Source organism: Gymnogyps californianus, chromosome 19, assembly GCF_018139145.2.
Source record: "Gymnogyps californianus isolate 813 chromosome 19, ASM1813914v2, whole genome shotgun sequence".
Lineage (NCBI taxonomy): Eukaryota > Metazoa > Chordata > Aves > Accipitriformes > Cathartidae > Gymnogyps > Gymnogyps californianus.
In genome coordinates, this window is record NC_059489.1 from 13526826 (window position 1) to 13554032 (window position 27207).

A 27207-nucleotide genomic window follows, 5' to 3' on the forward strand; every position below is an offset into this window, starting at 1 on the left:
GATTACCCAATGGTCAAGAATTTTCCTAATGTCTAACTGGAGACTTTCAAGCAACAATTTGTGGTCATTGCCCCTTGTTACATTGTCTGCTACTCATGAAAAAAGCTTGACACATTGTCTTTGTAACTGCCCCTCATGTGCATTAGCCCTTTTTTCCTCAGACTAAACATGCCCCCAAACTCTTTTCATAGCACAAGTTTTCTAGACTGTTGTCCATCTTACTAGCCATCTGCTGGACCCTCTCTCATTAGTTCACATTCCTTTTGAACTGGGGAGCCTAAAACTGTACAAACCGTTTCAGATGAGGACTCACCAGTGTGAAGCAAAAGGGATAATAGCTTCCTACAATCAGCTGACCACACTTCTAACACCACATGGTACTTGGTTTGTCCTGTTTGCAGTGAGAGCACTCATATTCATATCCACCGTAACCCTAAAGTCCTTCTTCTTGGAGGGCAGTTTGTTCTAGTTAGAGGAGCAGAGGGCCTGAGAGTAGTTCCCAGGGTGAAAAATTGGGGATCACCAGACTACAGTAAAAGATTCCTTTTCCTACTGCAAAACCTCCTGCCATACAGGTACATTCTCATGTTTCTAGTTCATGAGCTTGACTACCCTGAACACGCATGAGAGGGAGGTTCCACTAGCCAGCATACAGCAGTCTGTAGGTACCTCCACTTCCCCTCTCCAGGCTGGCTGTGCTGCCTAGCTAAAAAATGCCTTCTCGCTCCTTGTCTCTCAGCTAACCACAGGGATCAGGAGAAGAAAATACACCTCTTAAGGGCTGGCAGAAAGGGAGGCAGCTGCCTGATCTCTGTCTCAAGAAGGATCTATTTTGAGCACGACAGAATCCTATCTCCTCCATGGGGAATGTGCGCCTTGCCAACACTGCATTGCTGTGCAGGACAGTCTGTATCCAGAGATGGCTTTCAGTCCACTTCTTCTCTTTTAACTGTGCTGTGGTTTACTTCTGATCGTAGTAGAGTCCAGCCCTGCAGAGATGGAAATAGGATTGACAGAAAATTAATGACTGGCAGAAAATGTTGCGTTCTTCTTTTTGCGTTGAGGCACTTCCACTTCTTTCAACAGATCCCTTCCTGGACAGATTTCTCCTTGGCTGCGCCTGGATACAGGAAACAGGACAGAGTTTTCCCTGATGTAAATTACTGGGATCTACAGAGTTAAACTGCACTGAAATCTGGATCATCTATTTCAGATTAGAGACTGCTTCTTTGTAAGAGGCTTTGTAGGAAGCCACTATGCCAGTGTCATATAAGTGATACCTGGGTGGGATAGATGAGCTTTATAAATTAAAACAAATCCAAAGCAGATGCTCAGTAGCTTAGAATCCTTTTCAGGGATGCTTATGCCAGCTGACCAAACACTTCACTTTTTGTGAGCTTTATGTCATACACAAAACACTGAACGCTGGGTTATTCTCCTAACCTTTTTTGCAGTTTATCCTGCCTCCTCTTCCAGCCTCCACAAACTTAGTCCAATTGTCAGGTGTCTTTCCCCTGTAGACATTCACTGAGAGTTCATATACTACCTGTGTTCACAACACATGCTATTACAGCTGCAATTGCTTTAGCTCATAATTTCCTTCAAAAAGATATTTTAAAAACATCTACTGAAAACACTGAATGAGAGGTTCTTGTTTTCCATGTCTTATTTAGTTAATGCCAAAGGGGAAAAAAGGAAATGGATCTGAATTTACAGTTTTCAGGTGAAAGTAGTCAATGTTTTAACATTTTATCTTTTTGTTCTGACTGTCAGAAAGAGTTTTTCTAATGCTTGTTCTTCCAGAGGAGTTGCTAGAATAGCCTTGATATTCAGTTTGAATGGCACTGGACTGTTTAATGCTGAATAGAGTCAGGCCACTTCACCCCTGCTGGTCTAAGCCACCAGGATTATTTTTGTATTACAGTGCAGCTGACAGAAAAGTAAGCAGACACACTTGGTGTCATCTATAAATGCTGCTTCATGGTGGAGGTAGTATTATTTAATGTAAAGTGTGTAAGTTTTAACTGAGCTCAGAATGCAAATTGTTCTTAGCATGAGGGCCACATCTCCATATACAATGTTCTGGAGAATTTTGCTAGATTTCAGTAATCCTTCAGACTCTTGAATGATTAATACGAAGCATCTTTCAGGGAATTCACTCCAAGATACCAAGCAAAGCCCACATATCCATAGTCACATTATGCCAACTTTGGGGTTTATACTGGTACTGAGGTACTAATACAGAGCTATTAATGTAGATATAGGTCAATACTTCTGATGGGCACAGAAATTCAAACTAGGGATCCACAGTAACAACAGTTTCTTCTTCTCTGAACTTAAGCCAGCATATATATTCAGACTGTGGATTTGCATATGCCCACAGAAACCTTCGACCAAAGTAGGACCTCCTCCGACACTTGATGCAGGGTTAGGTGGGACAGTATGTCCTGCAGTCCCTCTACACCCTGGGCAATCAGGCAGCATTCCCAGTCTTCCTTGTAGGATGTGACTGTCTGGAGTTTTCTGAGTTCTCTTGTGTAAATCCTGTATCATTCCTCTGTATGCAAGGTTACTTTCCTTCCTAAGGAGGTGACCACAGACATAGCGTGCCTGGACTGTCAGAGCCCAAGGTCTGCAGTGTCAGACCAGGGAGAATAGATTGGCAGAAAGTTTCTTCCCTGTTGACTCTGAGGACAGGGAACCTGCTCCTTTGTGTTTCAGTAGCATAGCTCTATAGCTGCCATTTCTTTGTGTCAAGGAATGCGGTGATTCTTTCTGGTGACAGGAAAACTGCAGATTCACACCTTCAAGATAATGATGCTAGTTATTCTACTGAATGAGGTCACAAGCTCCTACCCTTCAACCGTCAGGATGTCTATTTCCACATGGCTATTATGGCTGCATATTGAAAACAGCTTCAGTTAGAGTGGGCCAGAACCACTATTAGAATCGGATCCTGCTGGCTGGTAGTCCTACCATCCAGATTCTCCTCCAAGGATCAAGTAGAGACTGGCTTCAGTGAACTGGATAGTCCAATATTTGAGATAGTGAAGGCTAAGTCACTGAAGTAGATGGCAAATGGTTTGGTCTCTAAGCCAGCATATGTATTCTTGCCTCTGTGGACATTATATCGAACCTACAGGCATCTCACCCTGTTTATATGCAAAGCATGGAGTTTACTGGGGGAATGTAGATGTGCCTGTGCACTTTAGTTGCTTTGCTTTAGTGTCACAAAGGGTCTTTAGCTGGAAGTCCACACATGATTTAGTTAACTCAATTAGCAATACTGCTAAACATGGCAGTAAGTCTTTGTGATTCTGCAATTGCTAGGGCCCGTTTAATGTAAAGTGTTTTCTATGTTAAGGATAGTGTGCAACTGGGTACTGGTTAGGCAAAACCCAGAGGTCAATACTGGGTCCAATAGTGCAAAGGAAGTGCAAAGCCCTGCACCTGGGGACGAACAACCCCATGCACCAGTACATGCTGGGTGCTGATCAGCTGGAAAGCAGCTTTGCAAAAAAGGACCTGGGTGTCCTGGTGGACACCAAGTTGAACATGAGCCAGCAACGTGCCCTTGCCGCAAAGAAGGTGAATGGTGTCCTGGGCTGCGTTAGGAAGAGTGTTGCCAACAGGTCGAGGGACGTGATCCTTCCCCTTGACTCAGCACTGGTGAGGTCACACCTGGAGTGCTGTGTCCAGTTCTGGGCTCCCCAGTGTAACAGAGATACAGAGCTACTGGAGAGAGTCCAGCAAGGGGCCACTAAAATGACTAATGGACCGGAGCATCTCTCCTATGAGGAAAGGCTGAGAGAGCTGGGACAGTTCACCCTGGAGAAGAGAAGGCTCAGGGGGATCTCATCAATGCACATGAATACCTGAGGGGAGGGTGCAAAGAGGATGGAGCCAGGCTCTTTTCATCAGGGCCCAGTGACAATATAAGAGGCAATGGGCACAAACTGAAACACAGGAGGTTTCCTCTGAAAATCAGGAAACACTTTTTCACTGTGAGGGTAACCAAGCACTGGCACAGGTTTACCGGAGCCACTGTGAAGTCTCCATCCTTGGAGATATTCAAAAGCCACCTGGATAAAAGCGTCTCCTTCAGTGCTATGCCCTGCTTCACAACCCTTTTCTGAGACTTGGACCACTTTCAAAAAAAGACTTTAGGTTTCTAACACTGGTTTATGGGGACCTACTGACACTAAGTTCAATCCCCAAAGCACTGCTGAGTGACTGTCAACACCTGGAGACACCTCGACTCACTGGCCGCTTCCTTTTTAAACCAGACCTTCCCTCGGCTGACTGCATGCCCAGAGCTGCCTGGCCATGTGCCTCACTCCTCCCTGTTACACAGCTGGGTCCACATCCTGTGCAACACAACAGCAAAACCGCAGAAGAGCTCTACTGGGAAGACTGGCTTTGTCATTGGCCACTGGGAAGTCAAAGGTTTTCAGTCCCCAAAGTCAGGTGATCTAGCCTAGCGCACTCAGTTAGACTCCCCATGTAGTCTCTGGCACATCCTGAGGGCACTTTGTCCCAGCCTGACAGCACTGCATAAGACAGGCTTGCTACGTACCGCTGAGAGCAGGGCCCCACAGAAAACCAACAGCAGCTATTTAATACTTAACCTGCTGCTGCCAGAGGATGCTGCCTTTACAGTGCAGATATTACAGCTTCCCTGGGAATGGGAGGCCAGAGCTCCCTGCCCAACCTGAGGGGAGAAAACCCTCAGCTCTCACGTCCTGGGAGAGGTCTCAGCCATCCCTTGCTCTTCTTGCATGGTCTTCTAAACCCCGGGCTCTGAGCTGCCAAGACCTTTCTGTCCCCTCCTCAGCCAGGACCGATAGCCCCTGGGCTGCTGGACACCACGTGGCACCCCAGCACCCCGGGGACTCAGAGCCTGCAAGAGCCCCTCAGAGCAAGGCCTGCGGGCCCCATGCTGAGGAGCACAGTTGTGCTCTGGGTCCCGCTGGAGGGAGATGCCCCTGCCAGCATGCCTTGGTGCCTGCTCCCCAGAGAGGCAGGACTTCAGAGGCACCCTGTGCTCGCCGTTTCCCACTGGCTGGCTCTGGGCTCCTCCTGGGCAGGGTGCAGGGTGTTTCCATCAGCCTCCCCATGCCCTGTGGATGGAGCCCAGCGGTGAGCTCTGGGTTTGGGCTCCAACAAAGTGCGCACTGCAGTGCTGCAGCCCTCCTTGGAATGGGCTTTACAAGCATCTGTGTGTACAGAGAGCCACACATGCACATGCCTCTGTGCGTGTGTGCGCGCGCGTGTGCACTCCTCCTGATATCCCTTAAGCTGCCTCACATCTCTGTCAGAGGCACCAGCTTAAAAGCCCAGGTAGAACACAGCCTCTCACTGCTGCGGTGTTTGGCTGACCACGCTGCTGTGCCTGTAACCCTCGTGAACTGTTATACATCTGCACTTCTGCTTTCAGGATTTTACCATCACAACTGCCAAAAGCTTTTAATAATGCTAATTTATCTTTTAACATCCTGTTTTATCTATTGTACAGCTGGGATATCTGTGGCGCAGACATACCAAGCAATCCACCCTGGGTCATACAGTGAGTCGGTGGGAAAGCCAGCAATAGAATCCATAAGTCCTGCATCCAAGTTCTCTAAGTGCCTTGACTAGTCCAGATTCCCTCCTTAACACCCTTGTCAGATTGTTTATAGGAGATGTATTCATATAGTCAGTAAGACATCAAAATTTTCTAATTATATCTAGTCATGTCAAATGACAATTATGCCCTTAGTTCAGTTTGCCAGACAATGCTTTACCAAAGAAGGTTTGCCAAAAATTTTTTGACCGAAGAAAGAGTAGGCATCTGTAGCATCTGCAGGCTAGATCGTATAAAACCTCCCTGCGACAAGTCTGCCCTGTCTTCACGGAAAGCTTCAAGGTAAGTGTATGGGGTCCACAGGCTTGCAGGAAGGGGATGGTGCCCTTATGTGCCACAGCATTCCTGCTGCCTGCCATGCTCATTTCCAGGAGGGCACTCAATTTCTCAGCTCAGGTTTTAAATCTGCTTTCAAGACACCTGTACATTTTCACTCTGGATTTCTGTGCAGCAGCAAGTAGGGAGTTGCCATTTCTGTTTTACAGTACTGACCAGCTGCCAGCCTGCAAGCCACCCACCTGGTGTCACGAGAGGTAAGACCCGGATTTATTAATTCTTAGGGGGCAGAGAAAGATCCTTTTGGGTGGGATTTCTGGAAGGGTCACTGTTTCACCCTATATTCAAACCTAGTGTGATTACAGTAGAAGGTGGTAGGGTGCCCAAGGTTTTCAAGTGATTGCCTTTGAAGTCTCTGACCACTGATGGTAGACCAGAAAATCCCCATGGGGAAATTCTTCATTTCTGCTTAACTGATCTAACAGAGATCAAGGCGTGCTGGCTTCCCATCTTTGCTATGGCAGCAGTAGAACCAGACCAAGATGAGCACAGGAGGAAAAAGTGCAAAATTCTGCATTCTACCTTAGAATGTATGAATTAAGACATCATCTGAGCATACAGACCTTCTAACCATCTTTGTAAAATGCGAGAGCTCTCTTAGATATCCATTTTCTTACTCCAGACAAAAAAAAAATATTACCTAATGAACAAAGAGGGAATAAATTTTACTAATGTAGCTAGAGAATTTTCAAGTGCAGTTGGCTAAATTTAGCTACCTACATGTTTAATAAAGCAACTGAAGAAATACTCTTATTTTTTTAAAGTCTTGAGAACTCACCTGTTCCTAGATTTTTTTCAGTAAGTATTTATTTGGGATCTTAATACAGGCTTGGCAATTCCAGTTTCAGTGGATGAATTTTATTTCACCCAAGTCAGAACTTTGGGGCTGAAATTATTTAGATATTGTACTGAAGAATGACAAATGCATACAACAAATTAAATTATGGCAGAATATTAAAAGGTCACAAAGCCTGCCCTTTTCTTTCAGTTGGCAATGTCATCAGCAAAATTCATTAATTTCCCACTGCCTTTCTGTTACTATTATATTTAATAGGTAAATGTCCCACAGGTTCAATATTTTCCAAGACTGTAGGTCGCCTAAACTACAGTTTTTCAGAAATGTTACTTCACTGTTCATCCTATTAACAAAATGTCCTAACTGTATTTCCATTCCTAATAGTGATGTCGTAGTGAAACTTGCTCAGCAAATTCACTCTTATCTTACAGACACAGTATTCTTAAAGCACCTAACCCACAGTTCTGAAGGGTCATTAAAAGTTGCTCTCCTAAATGTTTGAAGACCTAGACTACATCAATGAAAACCTCTTATTTTCTAAGTTGACCTAAAAATTAAGTCTCTAGTTAGCTCATGTTAGATGTTCCAAATACTCAGAGTATGAAGAGAAACCAAGGCACAGGATATAAAATTTTTCCCAATCTTACAGAATAGACGTAAATAATCAGTGCCATATTGTTGCTTCCCATTAGACTCCTCTGCTGACGTACCTTCAGTAAAGGGCAGACATGGCCTCTGCAGACTCTGAGATGGCTGTTTTTGGGGAGGCAGCTCCTTACCTCCGAAAGTCAGAGAAGGAAAGAATTGCGGCCCAGAACAAGCCTTTCGATGCCAAGACAGCTGTCTTTGTGGCCCATCCTAAAGAATCCTTTGTGAAAGGGACAATCCAGAGCAGGGAATCAGGGAAGGTCACTGTCAAGACTGAAGCTGGAGAGGTGAGTGAAAAACAATGCTGAAGGACACCATTTGATTCCCACTCTGAGCTTTTAGCTGACATACATGGATCTTTCATTTCCTTGGCAGACCCTGACCGTGAAGGACGATCAGGTCTTCTCCATGAACCCTCCCAAGTACGATAAAATCGAGGACATGGCCATGATGACCCACCTCCACGAACCCGCTGTGCTGTACAACCTCAAAGAGCGTTATGCAGCCTGGATGATCTACGTAAGTACCAGCAGCAGTCTTCCTTTGGGTAGCTAGGAGGAACTGCTCTGCCAGGCTAAGTGGAAGCCAATGTGCTCTCTCCCTTCCTCGCAGACCTACTCGGGTCTCTTCTGCGTCACTGTCAACCCCTACAAGTGGCTGCCGGTGTACAACCCGGAGGTGGTGTTGGCCTACCGAGGCAAGAAGCGCCAGGAGGCCCCTCCACACATCTTCTCCATCTCTGACAATGCCTATCAGTTCATGCTAACTGGTGAGTGCTTGACCTCCCTCACAGCAATCTAAACCAAAAAGCCCCACTGATCTCACTGGAGCATGTGACAAGCCAGCTAAAAACATCACAGAGATGTTTGACTTAGAACTTGATCGAGTTATGCAGGAATTAATTTCAAGTGAAACTGACCCAGAAGCATGCATGGACTCAGCAGTGTGTATTATTTGCAGTTTATTGTATGAAATTCTACACTCTCCCACTGCAGAAATAGTACTTGAGTCAGTTTGCTACTTTTTTTCACTGATAGGAAAGAAAAAGTTATTATTCCATATAATCCACTATTTTGAACACAAGTAGGCAGTTTGATTAGGTTTCTTGATGAGAACTGTGTGGAGGGCAAGTGGATGCACATGCTTCTGACAGCTCTATGCATCCATTTGGGCTTATACTTACTACTGTTAGGACCTGGAAGGCAATTGGGTACTCTTGGACTTTCTGAAGAAGCCCCAACTTACATTTACAGCTTTGTTTCTCATTCAGCTCAGTGTTACCCAGGTCAGCTGCTAACACTATCTTTCATTCTGCCTCTTTCACAGATCGTGAGAACCAGTCGATCCTGATCACGTATGTACACCCCCTGCTCGGGTCCCTGTGGGGCTGCCCGGTGCCAGGGGACCTCCTGCCTGACCACACGCTCTCTGCCTCTCTCTTTGGTTTGACAGCGGAGAATCTGGTGCAGGGAAGACTGTGAACACAAAGCGTGTCATCCAGTACTTTGCAACAATTGCAGCAAGTGGGGAGAAGAAGAAGGAAGAGCAGGCAGGCAAAATGCAGGTAAATTAATAGATACTAGCTTGAATCAATGCTTTCCTCTGTTCCTGACATGATTTTTGGAAAGGATAACCAGCAATAATTATTGTCTTGTAGGGAACGCTTGAGGATCAAATCATCAGCGCCAATCCACTGCTGGAGGCCTTTGGAAACGCCAAGACCGTGAGGAACGACAACTCCTCACGCTTTGTAAGTTGTGGCTTTGGACAAAATCTCTCCCTCTCATTACAAGATAAGTGATGGCCCTAGCAGTAATCCATGTGAAGGAGACGTCAAAAGAACCCATCCAGGCTGAAATGCTGCTGCTTCTCCTTAACAGGGCAAATTCATCAGAATCCACTTCGGGGCCACAGGCAAACTGGCTTCTGCTGACATTGAAACTTGTAAGACACTCTCCTGGCCTGATCCCATTCCTTCCTAAATTCCCACCTCCATGTGCCTTCCTGTGCCTAACTCTTTCTACCTTCCTTGCCAGATCTGCTGGAGAAGTCCAGAGTCACTTTCCAGCTGAAGGCAGAAAGAAGCTACCACATATTTTATCAGGTCACCTCCAACAAGAAGCCGGAGCTAATTGGTAGGAGGCATCACTGAGCTTTTTGGAGGAAGATCACTGAGCAACATTTAACTACATTGCAAAAACAATGAAATTTAACCCATGAACCCATTTGTTTTCAGAAATGCTCCTCATCACCACCAACCCATATGACTACCCTTTTGTGAGTCAAGGTGAGATCAGTGTTCCCAGCATTGATGACAAGGAGGAACTGATGGCTACAGATGTAAGTAACTTACCAAAGAGGTCAACACGCACAGGTCATACATCACACAACATGCAAATATTTCACTTTGCTGACTGTATTACCAGAGTGCCATTGACATCCTGGGCTTCACTCCTGATGAAAAGACTGCCATCTACAAGCTGACAGGGGCTGTCATGCACTACGGGAACTTGAAGTTCAAGCAGAAACCAAGAGAGGAGCAGGCAGAGCCCGATGGCACAGAAGGTATTATCAAACTCGATAATTAACCCTTCTGTAAGCCACTATGGATGTGGAAGACAGTAAAAGTCGTTCTTTGTTGGACTTTAGGATCCCAAGGAAAAGAGAAAAAACTGTCCCTTGTCCTCTTCTCAGTACATCAAGTTCCCTGACCTCAGGATTTTTGTATCTTATGCTATGAACAATTAATAGTTTAAACTGTCCTTTAGACACTTCCAGAAAGTCAGGAGTGATGGATGTCCTTCCTGTAACATTATTAGTCATACCTTTGTTGGAACATGGCTTGCAATTGTGAAACAGCCAAATGGTTCAGCTCTAACAGGATGGGGGACCATGTTCCCATTCACCCTCACCTGTCAGACACTCAGGGAATTCTTCTGTGAGAGGTGTATTTGATTCCTCTCCTTTGTTGGTGCAGGACCTACAGCCCATGTCTCCAGCTTTCTGAGCAATGGGTCCTCTTGCTAAAGGACAAGGCAGAAGGTGGGAAGTACCATAGGTAAAAGGATGAAACCCAGTGAGTTTTACTGAGCATCAGAAACCAAAGCTTAGAAAGGATTGTAGACTCTGGATCTGAAAGAGAAGAGAGATATCCTTTCTGTGTTCCACCCTAAATATTGGGTGGTTTTGATTACCTGAATGTAGATCAGTACCTGACTTGTCACTGCAGCTCCTGAGCTACACATATACTATGAATATTCAGACTGGCAAGCTGCAGCTTTTGTGCCAGGAAATTTTTGAAAACATCATTACTTTCTACATGCTTCAGTGAAGATTTTCAAACATAAATTCTTTTGGAAAAGCTCAATGTGCATAATGATGATTTTGATGTTACCAAGATTCCCTTTGTAAGAGTCTATCGAAAGATTTCAAAGAACAGAAATCTGAATCCTGCAGCCTTTAGAGAATACTCCAGGATTCAAAGTCTATGTGACACTAAATTCTTCCTTTTTCCTCTGTCTTTTTAGTTGCTGACAAGGCTGCCTACCTGATGGGTCTGAATTCAGCTGACATGCTCAAGGCACTGTGCTACCCCCGAGTCAAGGTTGGGAATGAATATGTGACCAAGGGTCAAACTGCGCAGCAGGTAAGAAACATGTGGTAACCTGGAACCATGTTTTGAATTAAGATCCTTTTGATTCTCCTTTGCTCTGTATCGTAACTCCAGGCATTTATTTTTCTTATAGGTGCACAATGCTGTAGGTGCTCTTGCCAAGGCTGTCTATGAGAGGATGTTCCTGTGGATGGTTGTTCGCATCAACCAACAGCTGGATACGAAGCAGCCCAGACAGTACTTCATTGGTGTCCTGGACATTGCTGGCTTTGAGATCTTTGATGTAAGTAACAAAGATTTGGTAAGAGCTATTTGGAAGTGACAACTGAATGTTATGATCACTCTGAGACATATTTTTAAAGAAGACGTAATATCATCACATAATTATTTGCAGCTATTTGCCTTTTTTGTCATGAAGTAAAAAAATGACCTTTGAAAGGACTTGTCTTATTTCAAGATGTGCAAACTCAAAAGTACAGAATGGTCCAATCAGAAAAATTCCTTCGTTTAAGTGACCACGGACAAGACAGTATAAAAACATGTATATCATGATAGGCCTAAGCTTGGGTTTTTTCTCCCTGTAATTTGGTCTCAGATTATACAGGAAATATATTTTATCTTCACATTTTCATCAATGAAAAAAAAAATTCCTTGTGGACAATTAATTTGATGCATTTATCTGTTTCATTACGTAGACATAAAGCACGACTTGACAACGAAGCCACGATAACTGCATTCCTTATTTTAAAGGATGAGGTTGTGCAGTTATTACTGCATCTTGCAAATATGGGTCTTTCTTTTTTTATTTCCAGTTTAACAGTTTTGAGCAGCTGTGCATCAACTTCACCAATGAGAAACTGCAACAGTTCTTCAACCACCACATGTTCGTGCTGGAGCAGGAGGAGTACAAGAAGGAAGGAATTGAATGGACATTCATTGACTTTGGGATGGACCTGGCTGCCTGCATTGAGCTCATTGAGAAGGTACCCTTCCTGCTCAAATGCATTACGTGTGTGGAAATTCTATAATTACTTGGTCTCGTTTTTCAAAGGGATCTTCTATGTTCATGTCCAAATATTCAGCTTTTGTTATTCAAAATACCTTGCCCTGTAGTTTATTTTTTCTGTCAAGTGAGACATGAAGGAGATTTCACACAGCTTGTGGCAGCAAGTCTGTCCTGATCTCTTTTCAAGTGCCAAAAGATTGTTAAAGTCCCAATAAGACTGTTCTTCCAAAACACCTAGAGTCAATTTCCAGGTCAGCGTGTCCTCCTCACCTTTCAGCTCTAACAGACTTGTGCTTATACAGCAGAATAGCTATATCTTTGTAAAATTAACGTAGAAGATGGACATACATAACTGTCAGCACACAGTCGCACTTGCATGTGCATCCTTCATCTGACAATGAGAAGGCAGTTGCACTGCAATGAGATGAAAAGTTCAGTGGCTGGTAGGAAGATAAGTAGTTAGAATCACAGAATCACAGAGCTGCTGAAGTTTGAAGGCAGCTCTGGAGATCACTTAGTCCAACCCCCTTGGTCTAGGCAGGGTCAGCTAGAGCAGGTTGCTCAGGATCATGTCCAGTTGGATTTTGCATATTTCCCAGGGTGGAGACTCCACGGATGCTCTGGGGAACCTGTTCCAACTTTTGATCACCCTCACAGTGAAGAAGCTTTTTTCTTTTGCTTAAATGGAATTTCATGTATTTCAATTCATGCCTGTTCCATCTTGTCCTGTCACTGGACACCACTGAGAAGCCTCTAGCTCTGCCTTCTTTATCCCCTCCCATTAGGTGTTTATACACATTGATAAGATCCCCTAGAGCCTTCTCTTTTCCAGGCTGAACAGTCCTATCTCTCTCAGCTTCTCCTTGTATGTCAGATTTTCCAGTCATTTAAATATCTTCGTGGCCTGTCACTGGGCTCACTCTACTATGTCCATGTTTCTGTTGTACTGAGGAGCCAAGAACTGGACACAGCACTCCAGATGTTTCTCAGCAGAGCTGAGTAGAGGGGAAGGATCACCTCCCTTGAGCTGCTGGCAACACTCTTAATGCAGCCCAGGATGAGTTGGCTGCCTTTGCCACAAGGGTGTATTGTTGGCTCATGTTCAATTTGTCTAAGACATCTGTGTGTGCTTTGAGTCCCTCTGGATAAGAAGGTAGTGCTCTGATTTTATAAAGCATGTTCTCAACACAAACTAAATAAATTTCCATTAATCTTTATGATTCATTTGGTGTTAAAAAATGTAAGTATCAATATGTTTAATCTCACTTTCTAGCAGAAAATGTAATTGAATAATAATCTTTTCTGATGTGTATCTCAGTCTGTGTTCCACTACTCTGCCTAGGTGAAGGTCATTATTGCCCTGAAAACTAAATTACAATCTGTCTCCCTTGTGCATTTCTTCCAGCCCATGGGTATATTCTCCATCCTGGAAGAGGAGTGCATGTTCCCCAAGGCAACTGACATGTCTTTCAAGAACAAGCTCTATGACCAGCATCTGGGCAAGTCCAGCAACTTCCAGAAGCCCAAGCCTACCAAAGGCAAGACTGAGGCCCACTTCTCCCTGATACACTATGCTGGTACAGTGGACTACAACATCACTGGCTGGCTGGAGAAAAACAAGGACCCCCTGAATGAAACTGTCATTGGGTTGTACCAGAAATCATCACTGAAAACATTAGCCTTACTCTTTGCCAACTATGGTGGAGCAGAAGCAGGTTGGTTCTATAAATCCCATATTTTCACTGATGTACAGCTTACAAAAAGGAATCGTAAAAGGCAAAAGCAAAAACCTAAAACCTGTTTTATATATTTTCAATTTTGCAGAGGCTAGTGCTGGCAAGAAAGGTGGCAAGAAGAAGGGTTCTTCCTTCCAGACTGTCTCAGCTCTTTTCCGGGTACAGTAGAGAGTTCACTATTTCTTCCTAAAATGAGGAGTAAACCCACCATTTAAAAAGGCTAGTCTTTTTGGGGCTTAGTTGTGTTAAAAGACCCTGAAGTTCTTGGGCCATATTTTGCTAGGAATAAATCCACTGTATTCTATTTACGCTCCATTCCACTGAATGCACAATGCTTTTCTTTTTGTCCACCTGGCCCAGGATGACGTCTCCAGATGGAAGAATGTCATACAGAAAACTTCTCAAATATACCTAAAATATACCAGATTTCCTTCAGATGTCCACCTCTGGCTTCGGAACCTTTTATTGCCCTTTAACAACATTCTGCCCACTGGTCTGGAGGATGACCTGTTTGCTCCATTTATATCTCTAGTTTTTCTCCATGATTCAGGGATCAATCTCTTATAGTTGAAATACCACCACTCCTTGGGTTATGGATTTTTAAGATGTCAGATACTTGACAGTTCTTTGTCATAACCAACTCTTGCTGCCTGGCTGCTCCATACACTTCTGCTAGGTGAAATACCTCGTCTCTCCTGAGGTTATTTATTACCATATTCATCCTTTGTTTAGGACTCCCTTCTTGATATAGCCTAATTTCTTCTACAGATCTGCTGTCATATGATTCTTGATCACGTGATAGCCTCTAGCCAGTGCTCTGAAACAGGAGATGGGCATGTGTGTATATGCCCCAAGAAAAATAATCATCGCTGTAGTGCCTTGGCCTTGCAAGTGGGATATTATTGCCAGCATGTATCATTTAAAAATAATGCAATAAGCCTATGTTTAAAGGTCATAAGAGTTTAAGAGCTAATGTTATAGGAGAAATATTATTTGCTGCATTTGGGTTGCATTTCTGTTATGTTTTCAAACTTTCTTCCACTATCCCTCTTGCATAGACATGTTAGTGTTTAGACTTCTTAATCTTTTGGCTGCTTAATTTACATACTGTGAGATGTCCTCTGGAGGCACCTGCTTCCCTCCACTAATTATAAGCAATAATTATTTCTAAATAAGTATACAGATATTAATTACAAAACAAGGCTGGGATTCATCTCACCTTATTCTCATCCTACCTTACAAGATAAACATGTAATCTACACATATAAAACAGCTTGTCATTTTTGTTCCTTTTGCTTTCAGCGGGGAAAACAGGAAGGTTCTATGTAGTGTGCTCCATATGACCCATCTTAAATGCCTACTGTAGTATGCTTCAAACTGCCTCATAGAGGTACCAGTTTACCTCTCTGGGTACATCCAGTGGAAGACGGATATCATTTCTAATGAAGGCATTCCACTAGAGGCAGTGAAATGTATTAAAATTGTATGTTTAAGAGTACAATATTTCCTAGAGATTAATCAGAAGAACTTTGTACATTAAGTTAATAACTGCAAAGATCTGCGGAAGGTCAGAAAAACTGGTGCAGGGGGCTTCAGTTCAGGATTCTGCAAGCTAATTTTTGTCTGGTATCTCATTATCTCATTTCAGAGGGCTTGATGCTTATAGTGTAAATTACATTTGCTAATATAAACTTTTGTTAATGACTCTCCCAGGAGAATTTAAACAAGCTGATGACCAATCTGCGAAGCACCCACCCCCATTTTGTACGCTGCATCATCCCAAATGAAACAAAAACACCTGGTAAGAGACTCACATATAGCAGGTTTTCAGTATGGTGCAGCTCTTCCCCTCTGTATTACAGAATATAGCATATATTTGTGCTCTGAATTGCTAGGTGCCATGGAGCATGAACTAGTGCTTCACCAGCTGCGGTGTAACGGTGTGCTGGAAGGGATCAGAATTTGCAGGAAAGGATTTCCCAACAGAGTCCTGTATGCAGATTTTAAACAGAGGTCAGACTTCTTCCCCTTACTGGATCATTTTGTCTATCATCTTGAGTAGCTTGTGAAATTTAAGTTTCACCTCTGGTGACTAAAGCCTTCTCTAAAGTTTATGTTTAGCAGTGTTCTTATGTTCTCAACAGCTCTTAGACTCTTTCTTGCAGTGTACCAGCCAATTGGTCTCAACAGCAGACCTCTTTATAGTCATAGAATCACAGAATCATTTAGGTTGGAAAAGACCCTTAAGATCACTGAGTCGAATGCAAGTCCTTCCATTTTCTCCCCCAGATACAAAGTATTAAATGCAAGTGCTATCCCAGAGGGACAGTTCATTGACAGCAAGAAGGCTTGTGAGAAACTTCTTGGATCAATTGATATAGACCACACTCAATACAAATTCGGTCACACCAAGGTACAAGAACTGTTTGTTTCAAGTATTATGTGGTTTTGGTTTGCATGGCTTGAGAATGATATTCAGATTCTCCAGATAGTATGTGAAATGATCAAATAGTGTATTTAAAAGAAATCAACTAAGTACTTATTGACTCAACACTTGAATAAAACTGAAATTCATTGCCATAGGATGATTTAATTAAAGGTTAATTAAGGGTTCCTAATTTAAGACAAAGTTGTAGTATAAAGGAATCAAGGGTTAATAAAACCAAAGGCAAAATGTCTGGCTATTATAGTTCCTCAACTGCAGGTAACTGGAAGCTTGGAGATATAAAAGAGGGTCTGTCAATACATACATTCTTTGTGCTTCTGTTCTTTCTCTTAACTTCCTATATTATCTGCCATGGGGAACAGGGTACCGGGTTACAGTGCACAACAAGCACACACACTGCACCTATTTTCATGTTCTTACCTAAGGTGTTCTTCAAAGCTGGGCTGGTAGGCCTCTTGGAAGAGATGAGAGATGAGAAGCTGGCACAGCTCATCACTCGCACACAGGCCAGGTGCAGGGGCTTCCTGATGAGAATGGAGTACCAGAGAATGGTGGAGAGGAGGTAGACATTTCTTCACACTAGGTTCACTGTATTTGGCTTATTGTGTCATCATAGTCTAAATATTTAATATTAATTTGACTTACCTTTCAGAGAGTCCATTTTCTGCATCCAGTACAACATTCGTGCATTCATGAATGTCAAGCACTGGCCCTGGATGAAGCTGTTCTTCAAGATCAAGCCCTTGCTGAAGAGTGCAGAATCTGAGAAGGAGATGGCCAACATGAAACAAGAGTTTGAGAAAACCAAGGAAGAGCTTGCAAAGTCTGAAGCAAAGAGGAAGGAGCTGGAGGAGAAAATGGTGAAACTGGTGCAGGAGAAAAATGACCTGCAGCTCCAAGTGCAGGCTGTGAGTACTACCAGTGTGCCTCATCCTAACTGAACCGTGACTATCAATCAGGCTGATATTTACAACTACATTTTCAAAAGACGCATAGAAACTACAATTTAACTCAATTCAATTGTATTTCATTAATTGGTGCTCTTAAAAATGTAACTAGCTTTAATAACAACTGTTAGGAGGCTGTAGTCAAGATATTACATGAGTGAGACTTTTCTATGGTGTATGCTGAAGTGTCTATCATTTACATTCAGTTAAACTGCATCAGAGCAATCAAGAAACTTTACTTTTATTAGTATAATGTTTGTTCTTCTAGTAATTTTTTTCTACCTCTCCAAAACTGAGTATGCCTGTCCTTATACACACATGATCAGGAATTCTTAGGACAAGTTAAGAGGACATTTCTTTCCTCTCTTTATTCTCCAATTAAATAAAATAACTTGTTTCTTTCTGGTGTAGCTGGTGGCTTAGCTGTTACAAACATTACTATGTTGTAATACTGAACTAACTGAGAGGAAACAGAATTTAATATTCTCACTTGCCCTCCTAAATCACTCAGAATCGTTACATAAAATTATGTGGTACATCTGCAGTGTTGTAATGTTGTGGTTTCTAAATTAAATCATTCACAGAATAGAAAAGACTGTGTCCTCAAAGTAATACCATGCAGTGTATGTGACATATAGGAAAATTTGCATGCCCCCCTTTTTAAAGAATCTTGAACTGTAGAAAGATGAAAAAATCCACTTACTGCTAAAATTATCATTTTTCTTTCATATTGAAACTGAAACTTGAGACAAAATATAACAAATACCACAGGACATCTGTTGCAAAAAAAAGCCTAGAGACAAATTTTCCAGCAACTCCTTTTCTTCTTAGATAATACGGGTCTCACAGAGAAAAGCCAAAGCTGCTAGATGCTGAGTATTTTTGGGTTGTGCTGATGAAAATCTAAATCAGAAACAGTTGCTCCAGAAAAACACTAGGGTGAAAAAAGAGAGATATAAGAATGTGAGCATAACTGTGAATTTGGTATTTATATGTATCTTGGCATATGGTTATCACTCGGCACTTCATAAATGTGGGAGATATTCCTATGATTAAAAACAAACTTATGTACTTTGTCCTAATGTTTGACATTATGGGACAATATTGGATTCTATACATTGCACAAGTATGTAAACTCAGGCCTTCATGTAAAGTGAAAATAATTTTATTTGGTTTTAGCGGTCAAAACTGGCTGTTTCAAAACCAACAATATGAAATCATTTCTATAATATATTTCATTCTGTTGGAACATAAACTTAATTTTAACTACAAAATTGCTATCCAGGACTCTAAACTATGAAGGTAAGCATATCAATATTCCCTCAAAAAACATATCCCTAAAAATAGTATTTTCCCACCAGGAAGCTGATGCTTTGGCTGATGCTGAGGAAAGATGTGATCAGCTCATCAAAACCAAAATCCAGCTGGAAGCTAAAGTTAAAGAGGTGACTGAAAGGGCTGAGGATGAGGAGGAAATTAATGCTGAGCTGACGGCCAAGAAGAGGAAACTGGAGGATGAATGTTCAGAGCTGAAGAAAGATATTGATGACCTTGAGTTAACACTGGCCAAGGTTGAGAAGGAAAAACATGCCACTGAAAACAAGGTATGAGGCAGGAGATGTCACTCTCACTCCAGAAAAGACCTCTGTTTTGTTATACAGTATAAAGTTTTAAACAACATTTTTTATCTGCACTTGCTCCCTTCTTCTCAAAGGTGAAAAACCTCACAGAGGAGATGGCAGCCCTGGACGAGACCATTGTGAAGTTAACAAAAGAGAAGAAAGCCCTCCAAGAGGCCCATCAGCAGACACTGGACGACCTGCAGGCAGAAGAGGACAAAGTCAATACGCTGACCAAAGCTAAGACCAAGCTGGAGCAGCAAGTGGACGATGTAAGCACACCGGCAGACAGCAAGAACAGGACAGGTATGGAGTTCAACCTGGCTGGCAGAGCCCTGATGGTCTTGTTCTGTTTAGCTGGAAGGGTCCCTGGAGCAAGAGAAGAAACTGCGCATGGACCTTGAGAGAGCTAAGAGGAAACTCGAAGGAGACCTGAAGCTGGCCCATGACAGCATAATGGATTTGGAAAATGATAAGCAGCAGCTGGATGAGAAACTGAAGAAGTAAGTGTGGCTGTGGGGCCACAGTGTGAGTGCTGGGCTGGTGCACTTGCCTTTTCTCTTTGAGCTCTAACACGGTTTGCTCTGCCCAAAGGAAAGACTTTGAAATCAGCCAGATCCAGAGCAAAATCGAGGATGAGCAACTTCTGGGCATGCAGTTACAGAAGAAGATCAAGGAGTTGCAGGTAAGTCTCTGTTCCTTCCCCTCTCTCACCCAGACACAGGTCAGGTAGGAGGAGGGCATGGGTGTGAAGGGTGCCTAATGTTCCCCAGGCTCGTATTGAGGAACTGGAGGAGGAAATTGAGGCAGAGCGAACCTCTCGGGCAAAAGCAGAGAAGCATCGGGCTGACCTCTCGAGGGAGCTAGAGGAGATCAGCGAGCGCCTGGAAGAAGCAGGCGGGGCTACTGCAGCTCAGATCGAGGTGAACAAGAAGCGCGAGGCAGAGTTTCAGAAGATGCGCCGTGACCTCGAAGAGGCCACGCTGCAGCACGAAGCCACGGCTGCCGCCCTGCGGAAGAAGCATGCGGACAGCACAGCTGAGCTTGGGGAGCAGATCGACAACCTGCAACGAGTGAAGCAGAAGCTGGAGAAGGAGAAGAGTGAGCTGAAGATGGAGATTGACGACTTGGCCAGTAACATGGAGTCAGTCTCCAAAGCCAAGGTACACAAATACTTCTATTAGTAATTTGAAAACAATGTAATATTTGTGTTTAATCTTATCATATTTAACTATTATCATGTTATAACATAACTGTTTTCTCCAAATCTAATGTATAGAATTGTAAGCAGAACTGTAAGCGTATGCACTTATATATGTAAACTGCATCTTCTGGACACATTTTCTGCTGTATCTAAGGCAGAATTGAGGTATTAACTCTGTTTTCTTACGTGTGATTGACACCTAGGCAAACCTGGAGAAGATGTGCCGCACCCTGGAAGACCAGCTAAGTGAATATAAAACAAAGGAGGAGCAGAATCAGCGCATGATCAGCGATCTCAGTGCTCAAAGAGCTCGTCTGCAGACAGAATCTGGTACGGCACTTCCATCTCTAGTTTGGAAATAGGAGAACCCCCTAAATGACTCTCTTGGCTGTTAAAATATTTTCTTAATTACAAACTTTTCCAGGTGAATATGCACGCCAGGTGGACGAAAAAGATGCTTTAATTTCTCAACTGTCTAGAGGGAAACAGGCTTTCACCCAGCAGATTGAAGAATTGAAGAGGCAACTAGAGGAAGAGATAAAGGTGAAGATATTTCACGTTACATATGAAATAAATATTTTACATCACATTGTTTTTGGTGCAGTGTTCAAGAGTTCAAAAGGTGATCTAATTAAAAGTTCAAAACATCCCATTAGGTCATGCAATCTAGGCCCTGTTAGTGCAGGACCCCAGCTTTTTTGCAGTATATCAGACCTTGGCTTTTATTTTTTTTCATGCAGTCAGTTAATCACTATTTCTCTGGGATATATTCAAGTGTCTAAGTGCCAGTAAGAGAAAATTTCCCAGGATACATCTACTTCTTATTGCAATCTTTTTACCTACAGGCCAAGAATGCCCTGGCCCATGGCTTGCAGTCAGCACGCCATGACTGTGACTTGCTCCGGGAACAATATGAGGAGGAGCAGGAAGCCAAGAGTGAGCTGCAGCGTGCCCTGTCCAAGGCCAACAGCGAAGTGGCCCAGTGGAGAACCAAATATGAGACGGACGCTATTCAGCGCACGGAGGAGCTGGAGGAGGCCAAGTACGTGGGGAATGTGGGGAAGGCTGGCAGAGACTAATAATGGAAATCTGAAGAGACCAGTGAGACACTGAAAGGCAAAAGCCTAGTAGTAGTTTGGAGAGGAGTTATATGAAACAGAAATATGTGCTATAACAGGTGTGGTTTTGAAAAACACAAGGCTACATGACGAAGAATGCAGGAGAAAGTCAATGTGTGGTGTGTGCAGAGGGCAGAGGGATAGCTAGACCCTGAAGAAAGAAAAAGGGAAGAAAAATGAATGGCTGAGATACACTCTGCACCGTGTGCATAGGGACCAAATACTGCAAAGTGCCTCAGCACTGTGGTGAAAATGAAAAAACAATGTCCATTTTAGTCCCCAATTATAAGCTGTGCTTACGTCTCCCAGGAAGAAGCTGGCACAGCGCCTGCAGGATGCAGAGGAACACGTCGAGGCTGTGAATGCCAAATGTGCTTCCCTGGAAAAGACAAAGCAGAGACTGCAGAATGAAGTGGAGGACCTGATGATTGATGTGGAGCGAGCAAATGCTGCCTGCGCAGCTCTGGATAAGAAGCAGAAGAACTTTGACAAGGTCTTTTGGGCTCCAGGCCTGGGGCTCCTGGGCAGAGCATCCCCTCCTGATTGCCACATCCATACTCACGCCCCATTTCCCTTCAGATCCTGGCAGAATGGAAGCAGAAGTATGAGGAAACGCAGGCTGAGCTGGAAGCCTCCCAGAAGGAGTCTCGCTCTCTCAGCACAGAGCTGTTCAAGATGAAGAATGCCTATGAGGAGTCCTTGGACCACCTGGAAACGCTGAAGCGTGAGAACAAGAACTTGCAGCGTAAGTCCCTGGCCCTCTGCTCCTGGCTGGGCTTTCTCCCTATCCACCACTACCCACCGCTCCACATGGGTCTGTGCCTGCAGGTCGGCAAAGATGCCTGTCACCGTGGTGGGGCAGGGCCCTTCCCATTCGGCTCTGTGCCTGACCATGCTGTTGGTCTTTGTTCCCACAGAGGAGATTGCCGACCTCACGGAGCAGATTGCCGAGGGAGGAAAGGCGATTCATGAGCTGGAGAAAGTCAAGAAGCAGATTGAGCAGGAGAAATCTGAAATCCAGGCTGCCTTGGAGGAAGCTGAGGTACATGCCCATAATCACTGGTGTCTGCCCTAAAAATATGAGCAATGGGGAAATATGGCTAAAAACTGCTTGCTCGCACTCTGTCCTGGCCGGGGAGTGCAGCAGGCTGAGATTTCCTGAAATATTCTGTAATTACCTAGAAAGCAAGCAGTAGCTTTATCAACGTTACAGATGTTTGTGTCCACTTGTCCAGGCCTCCCTAGAACACGAAGAGGGGAAGATCCTGCGCCTCCAGCTTGAGCTCAACCAGGTGAAGTCTGAGATTGACAGGAAGATAGCAGAGAAAGATGAGGAGATCGACCAGCTGAAGAGAAACCACCTCAGAATTGTGGAGTCCTTGCAGAGTAGCCTGGATGCTGAGATCAGGAGCAGGAATGAAGCCTTGCGGCTGAAGAAGAAGATGGAGGGAGACCTGAATGAAATGGAGATCCAGCTGAGCCATGCCAACCGCGTGGCTGCGGAGGCACAGAAGAACCTGAGAAACACGCAGGCAGTGCTCAAGGTCCGTTCAGCAAAGCTACAGAAAGAGAAAAGGCTTCCGTGACATTTTTGGCACCCAAGCGCACACTGCCGCCTTGCAACTTCTCTTGTCTCTTTTACAGGATACCCAGATACACTTGGACGATGCTCTCAGGACACAGGAGGACCTGAAGGAGCAGGTGGCCATGGTGGAGCGCAGAGCAAACCTGTTGCAGGCTGAAATTGAGGAGCTGCGGGCAGCCCTGGAGCAGACGGAGCGGTCGAGGAAAGTGGCTGAGCAGGAGCTTCTGGATGCCACTGAACGTGTGCAGCTCCTCCATACCCAGGTAAGGGCGTGGTGCAAAAGCAGTTGTGTTGACACTTAGCAAACACAGAGGGCTGCTATATACCAGAGGATAGGGAGTAGGAGAATGGCCTCTCTACTGCTGTCCACAAGGGAAGGCATGGCCAGCGCCCATCACCTAAGCCCAGCACTGACATTTTGTAAACAAGCATTTTAAAAAGAATTCCAGATTTTGAAATGCAAGCTTGAAGAGTAAAGACTTGGCTCAGCCTGCAGGTTTGGTATTGCAGGCCTCAGAACACAAGTCTTGCTATCTCTCTTTGTACAGAACACCAGCTTGATCAACACCAAGAAGAAGCTGGAAACAGACATTGCCCAAATTCAGGGTGAAATGGAGGATACGATCCAGGAAGCCCGCAATGCTGAAGAGAAGGCCAAGAAGGCCATCACAGATGTGAGTCAGGGGCTCCTTTCAGTGCTGAAGATAAGTGCCTTCTCCCTAAAATGTCTTCAGCCCCAAAATGGCTTTGTCCCTTTGCTCCCATCAGGCAGCCATGATGGCAGAAGAGCTGAAGAAGGAGCAGGACACCAGTGCCCACCTGGAGAGGATGAAGAAGAACCTGGACCAGACAGTGAAGGACCTGCAGCTCCGTCTGGATGAGGCCGAGCAGTTGGCACTGAAGGGAGGCAAGAAGCAAATCCAGAAGCTGGAGGCCAGAGTGCGTAGGGCTGGTATTTGTGCGTGAGTGAACATGTCATGTAAGTAACCACCAGGGAAGCTCCAAAGATGGGCTTCTCATTGCAGGTGCGGGAGCTGGAAGGGGAGGTTGATGCTGAGCAGAAGCGCAGTGCTGAAGCCGTGAAGGGTGTGCGCAAGTACGAGAGGAGGGTGAAGGAGCTGACCTACCAGGTAAGGCAGGAGGCCTCCTTGGGCTGGCAGAGTTTTCTCACAGCAAGTCAGATTTTGCAGACACCATTCCCTAGAGGAACTGTTAACCTCACATGATGCTGAACCAATAATGCATTCTTTTTCCTGCTTACCAACCACTCTAGTCTGAGGAAGACCGGAAGAATATTCTCAGGCTGCAGGATCTGGTGGACAAGCTGCAAATGAAGGTGAAATCCTACAAGAGACAATCTGAAGAGGCTGTAAGTATCACTCTGAGTGCTTCACAAGAAACACTTTCCAAGTGGGTAGCATGGTCATTGAGGAGATACATATAAGAAACTTGGAAAGTGCCACTGGTTAATAATGGAGGACTTCAAGTTCTTTGAAAAGGTTATAAATTAGCCTAGCCTTTGAGAATGAAATCAATGAGCGAATAAGAAGGCTAATGAGGATGGCAAGTGCACATAACATTTTTTTGCATTAGAACAACAAAGTAGTCTGTAAGAAGGAGTTGGTATTAATAATAGTGATAGTACAATATATTAAGAAGTTTTGAAAAAAAAGTATTTTCAGAATTTTGAAATTCATATGACTATCTTTATGAAAGATGCCTGTGACCCTTGCAATTCAGAGAAGCTTGGTAGTTATGTGGAAGCAAATGACCTGCCAAAACTCCGGAATTCTGTGCCTAGGAACACAGAAAATGTTGCATAAGAAATTCTTCTGATTCAACGTATGCTCATCTACTACAAGGAATTCCACATTTTGGATACGGCCAGGGAAATTTCAGCACATAGAGATGTTGGAAGTACACTCCAGAGCCACATTGTGTACTGCGTTTAGAATTGTGCAACAAGCCTTTGCCTTTTTCTGGGCATGCAGCAATCAGGGATGAACTGAGGGAAGTCCTGTAGCCCCTGAATTTATGAATGTCTGAGCATGGCTTCTTTGCTTCTGCTAACAGTCCAGTGCAGACAAGGGCTTCTGGACTGAGATAAGGGCATTTGTGAGAGGGACACAGAGGAGATGTCATGGACTCACCATCTCTTACAAATTCCTAACCCCATCTCAGGGTCTGCAGAGGTAGTTGAACATTTAATTCCAGAGCTAACAAAATCTGATTTCCAGGTGCCCAATTTGTTTCCTTCCCACATTCCAGAGCAGAATTATGTTCAAACCCTGTTGTGCTCTCTCTACAATGGATCTTCTAAAAAGGGGAGGATGAGGAGGTCTCTGTGAGGCGTATGCGTAAGCAGTGGTGGGTGGGGGATGGAAGTTGGTGCCTTCCCCAGGGAAGAGCCGCAGCCCTGCAAGGCCGAGGCGCAGGAGGAGTGAAACCCCTGCCCTGGGCTCCTCACCACCGACTCCCTCTCCCCGCACAGGAGGAGCTGTCCAATGTCAACCTCTCCAAGTTCCGCAAGATCCAGCACGAGCTGGAGGAAGCCGAGGAGCGGGCTGACATTGCAGAGTCGCAGGTCAACAAGCTCCGAGCAAAGAGTCGGGAGTTTCATAGGAAGATAGAAGAGGAAGAGTGAGGATGTCATGAGGCAACAAAGTGACCTGAGGGCTGCACAAAATGTGAACCTCTCGGTCACTTTCTTCTGTAATTAGTCTTTGTACCCACCTCAATGTCTAGAGAATAAAGACCGTAGATTCCGCTGCATACACACTATGAACAGTGCCTTCTTTGGTTTTTTTTCTGATCAAGCTTGGGATATTGCAGAACAAGTTTTCTTACTTTTCCTGGCTGGGGGAAGGGAGAAGCTAATGCAAACTCTGGATTGAGGACCTGCAAGCTTAGAGGCTGACCATTCCTGTGGACACTATGGATAGTCCAGCCTGTGCTCTCTTCTGTCTCCAGCAGCTCCTTGCCCTGCTCCTGCCCTCACATACTCTTAATGCTTCTCCCATTGTCCTTTCAGCACAGCTTACTTCCCATGTGAGAGGCAACAGAGGGTGATCCCTTTCCTTTTTCCTTTCCCTGCTTTTGTTTGTGATCCTGGCAGTCACAAACCCTAAACATCAGTCTCTGAGTAGGTTATCAGAAGTCACAGTGCACTGCACCATGAAGGACCGATAGTTCCTTGGCAGAGATGATTTTTGGCACGCAGAGCACTGTTATGACACATCGATAGTGCCGCTAGGCTGTGCCATCTCTCTTACCCTAGATTCCCTCAGCTGCTGCCACCACCTGCTCCTAGTTTCTCTGCAGTGGACAAAACGCTGAGCCCTGCCTGGGGCCATGTGCTGGAAGGACTGCCCCTTAGGGCCCATTTCTTGCACACTGCGGGGACCAACACACCTCCTCAACACATCACCTCAAAGGCCAGCCTTGTCACCTCTCGCACAACAGGCCACACGTGGCATTGCCTCAGGCAAGAGAAAAGAAGAAAACTGGTGGGTGTACCCCTCCATTCCTTCCTTGCGTACCTGTACCTCTCTTTTGGCCTACCTACAGGCTGAACAGACAATATAGTTTTGGGAAGAAGGGAAGGGGCTGAGGGAAGAAGGGAAGGGGGAAATTGTCCAATGCTTTTTCCCTCATTCAGACCCCGACCTGAGCAGCAGAGGCACAGTGGGCACGTACAACTGTGAAGTCTCATGCGCTCTGTCAGCCGTCTCAGGTGGATTATTCCGACGCATTAAGCCTTGCCTCTAGTTTGGGTGAAAGACACACGGACAGTGCCAAGGTATGTTAAAGACAAGCCCACAGATGTCTGCCTAAGCTGATGATTTCATAGAGCTGACAGCTCTCGGCTTCCAAGTAACTTCTGTCCCTTGTTTTCAGGGAGACCACACAGCCTTGGAGGATTTTCTCAGAAACCTCAAAGACTGCAGGGCTGTGTATACAGTGAATCAAACGCAGGTTAGCGGTAACTGAGGGCTCTTAAGTTAATTTGGAAATCCTTTCAGCAATATCAACTTACACAGTTGCACCCACTGTTGCAGCTCTGCCCCTGTTGGAAGCGTTCACTGCTAGTCACCCCAGCTGACTGCAGGCTGCAGGAGCCCTTGATGCAGACCGATGTGGAGCGAATGAGAAACACATTAGCAGCAACTGAGGAGTGACGTGCAGCTGGCACTAAAAGGAAACAAGAAGCAGACTCAGGAGCAGAGGCCAGGGTACGTATTGATGTTGAAAGCTTGTGACAGTCCACAGCTTTCCACCTCTGTCTACTGTACAAGTGCCAGTATTCAAAAGCAGAGGCGGGCCCTCCATGGAGCATTGAGCCTAGCAGGGCCGCAAGGATGGGAGTGGGGCTGGTGTTGTGGGCTGAAGGGATGCAGGCTGTGCAGAAAATGATTGTGCCCAAGCCTGAGGCAGGTAGCCCCTGAATGCTTTCCACCTTGATTTGCTTACGCTGTTTTCAAGGGAGAGCTTGCCAGTGGAGCTCCTTGGGGTGATGGGAAGTGGTAAGGA

General features: G+C 44.7%; 1 protein-coding gene across 2 annotated transcripts; it reads left to right on the forward strand.

Moving 5' to 3' along the window:
* The first annotated feature begins 7483 nt into the window (after positions 1 to 7483).
* On the forward strand, positions 7484 to 25462 carry LOC127023881 (myosin heavy chain, skeletal muscle, adult-like). Of its 2 annotated transcripts, none has more exons than XM_050908189.1 (38): positions 7484 to 7690; positions 7779 to 7922; positions 8016 to 8172; positions 8730 to 8757; positions 8856 to 8967; positions 9061 to 9153; positions 9284 to 9347; positions 9440 to 9538; positions 9640 to 9743; positions 9830 to 9968; positions 10931 to 11049; positions 11150 to 11299; positions 11829 to 11999; positions 13428 to 13741; positions 13854 to 13917; positions 15472 to 15559; positions 15654 to 15771; positions 16048 to 16171; positions 16630 to 16766; positions 16857 to 17112; positions 18513 to 18755; positions 18866 to 19042; positions 19128 to 19273; positions 19365 to 19455; positions 19544 to 19933; positions 20178 to 20304; positions 20399 to 20517; positions 20820 to 21016; positions 21402 to 21585; positions 21672 to 21837; positions 22010 to 22134; positions 22328 to 22636; positions 22737 to 22940; positions 23226 to 23351; positions 23446 to 23616; positions 23703 to 23807; positions 23951 to 24046; positions 25169 to 25462. In XM_050908189.1, exons 1-38 carry the CDS (start codon positions 7484 to 7486, stop codon positions 25319 to 25321), a joined length of 5817 nt encoding a protein of 1938 aa, XP_050764146.1. In that variant the 3' UTR covers positions 25322 to 25462. The 2 variants fall into 2 exon arrangements, with proteins under 2 accessions (XP_050764146.1, XP_050764145.1); XM_050908188.1 differs by having other exon boundaries at positions 13428 to 13737; positions 13847 to 13917.
* The last annotated feature ends 1745 nt before the right edge of the window (positions 25463 to 27207 follow it).

Bases quoted from the DNA above. Each gene is read 5' to 3' on its own strand.
- LOC127023881 (XM_050908188.1), top strand. From the start codon at position 7,484: ATGGCCTCTGCAGACTCTGAGATGGCTGTTTTTGGGGAGGCAGCTCCT. The intron at 15,560-15,653 runs GTAAGAGACTCA...CTGAATTGCTAG, and splicing joins AAATGAAACAAAAACACCTG to GTGCCATGGAGCATGAACTA. The intron at 16,767-16,856 runs GTAGACATTTCT...CTTACCTTTCAG, and splicing joins CAGAGAATGGTGGAGAGGAG to AGAGTCCATTTTCTGCATCC.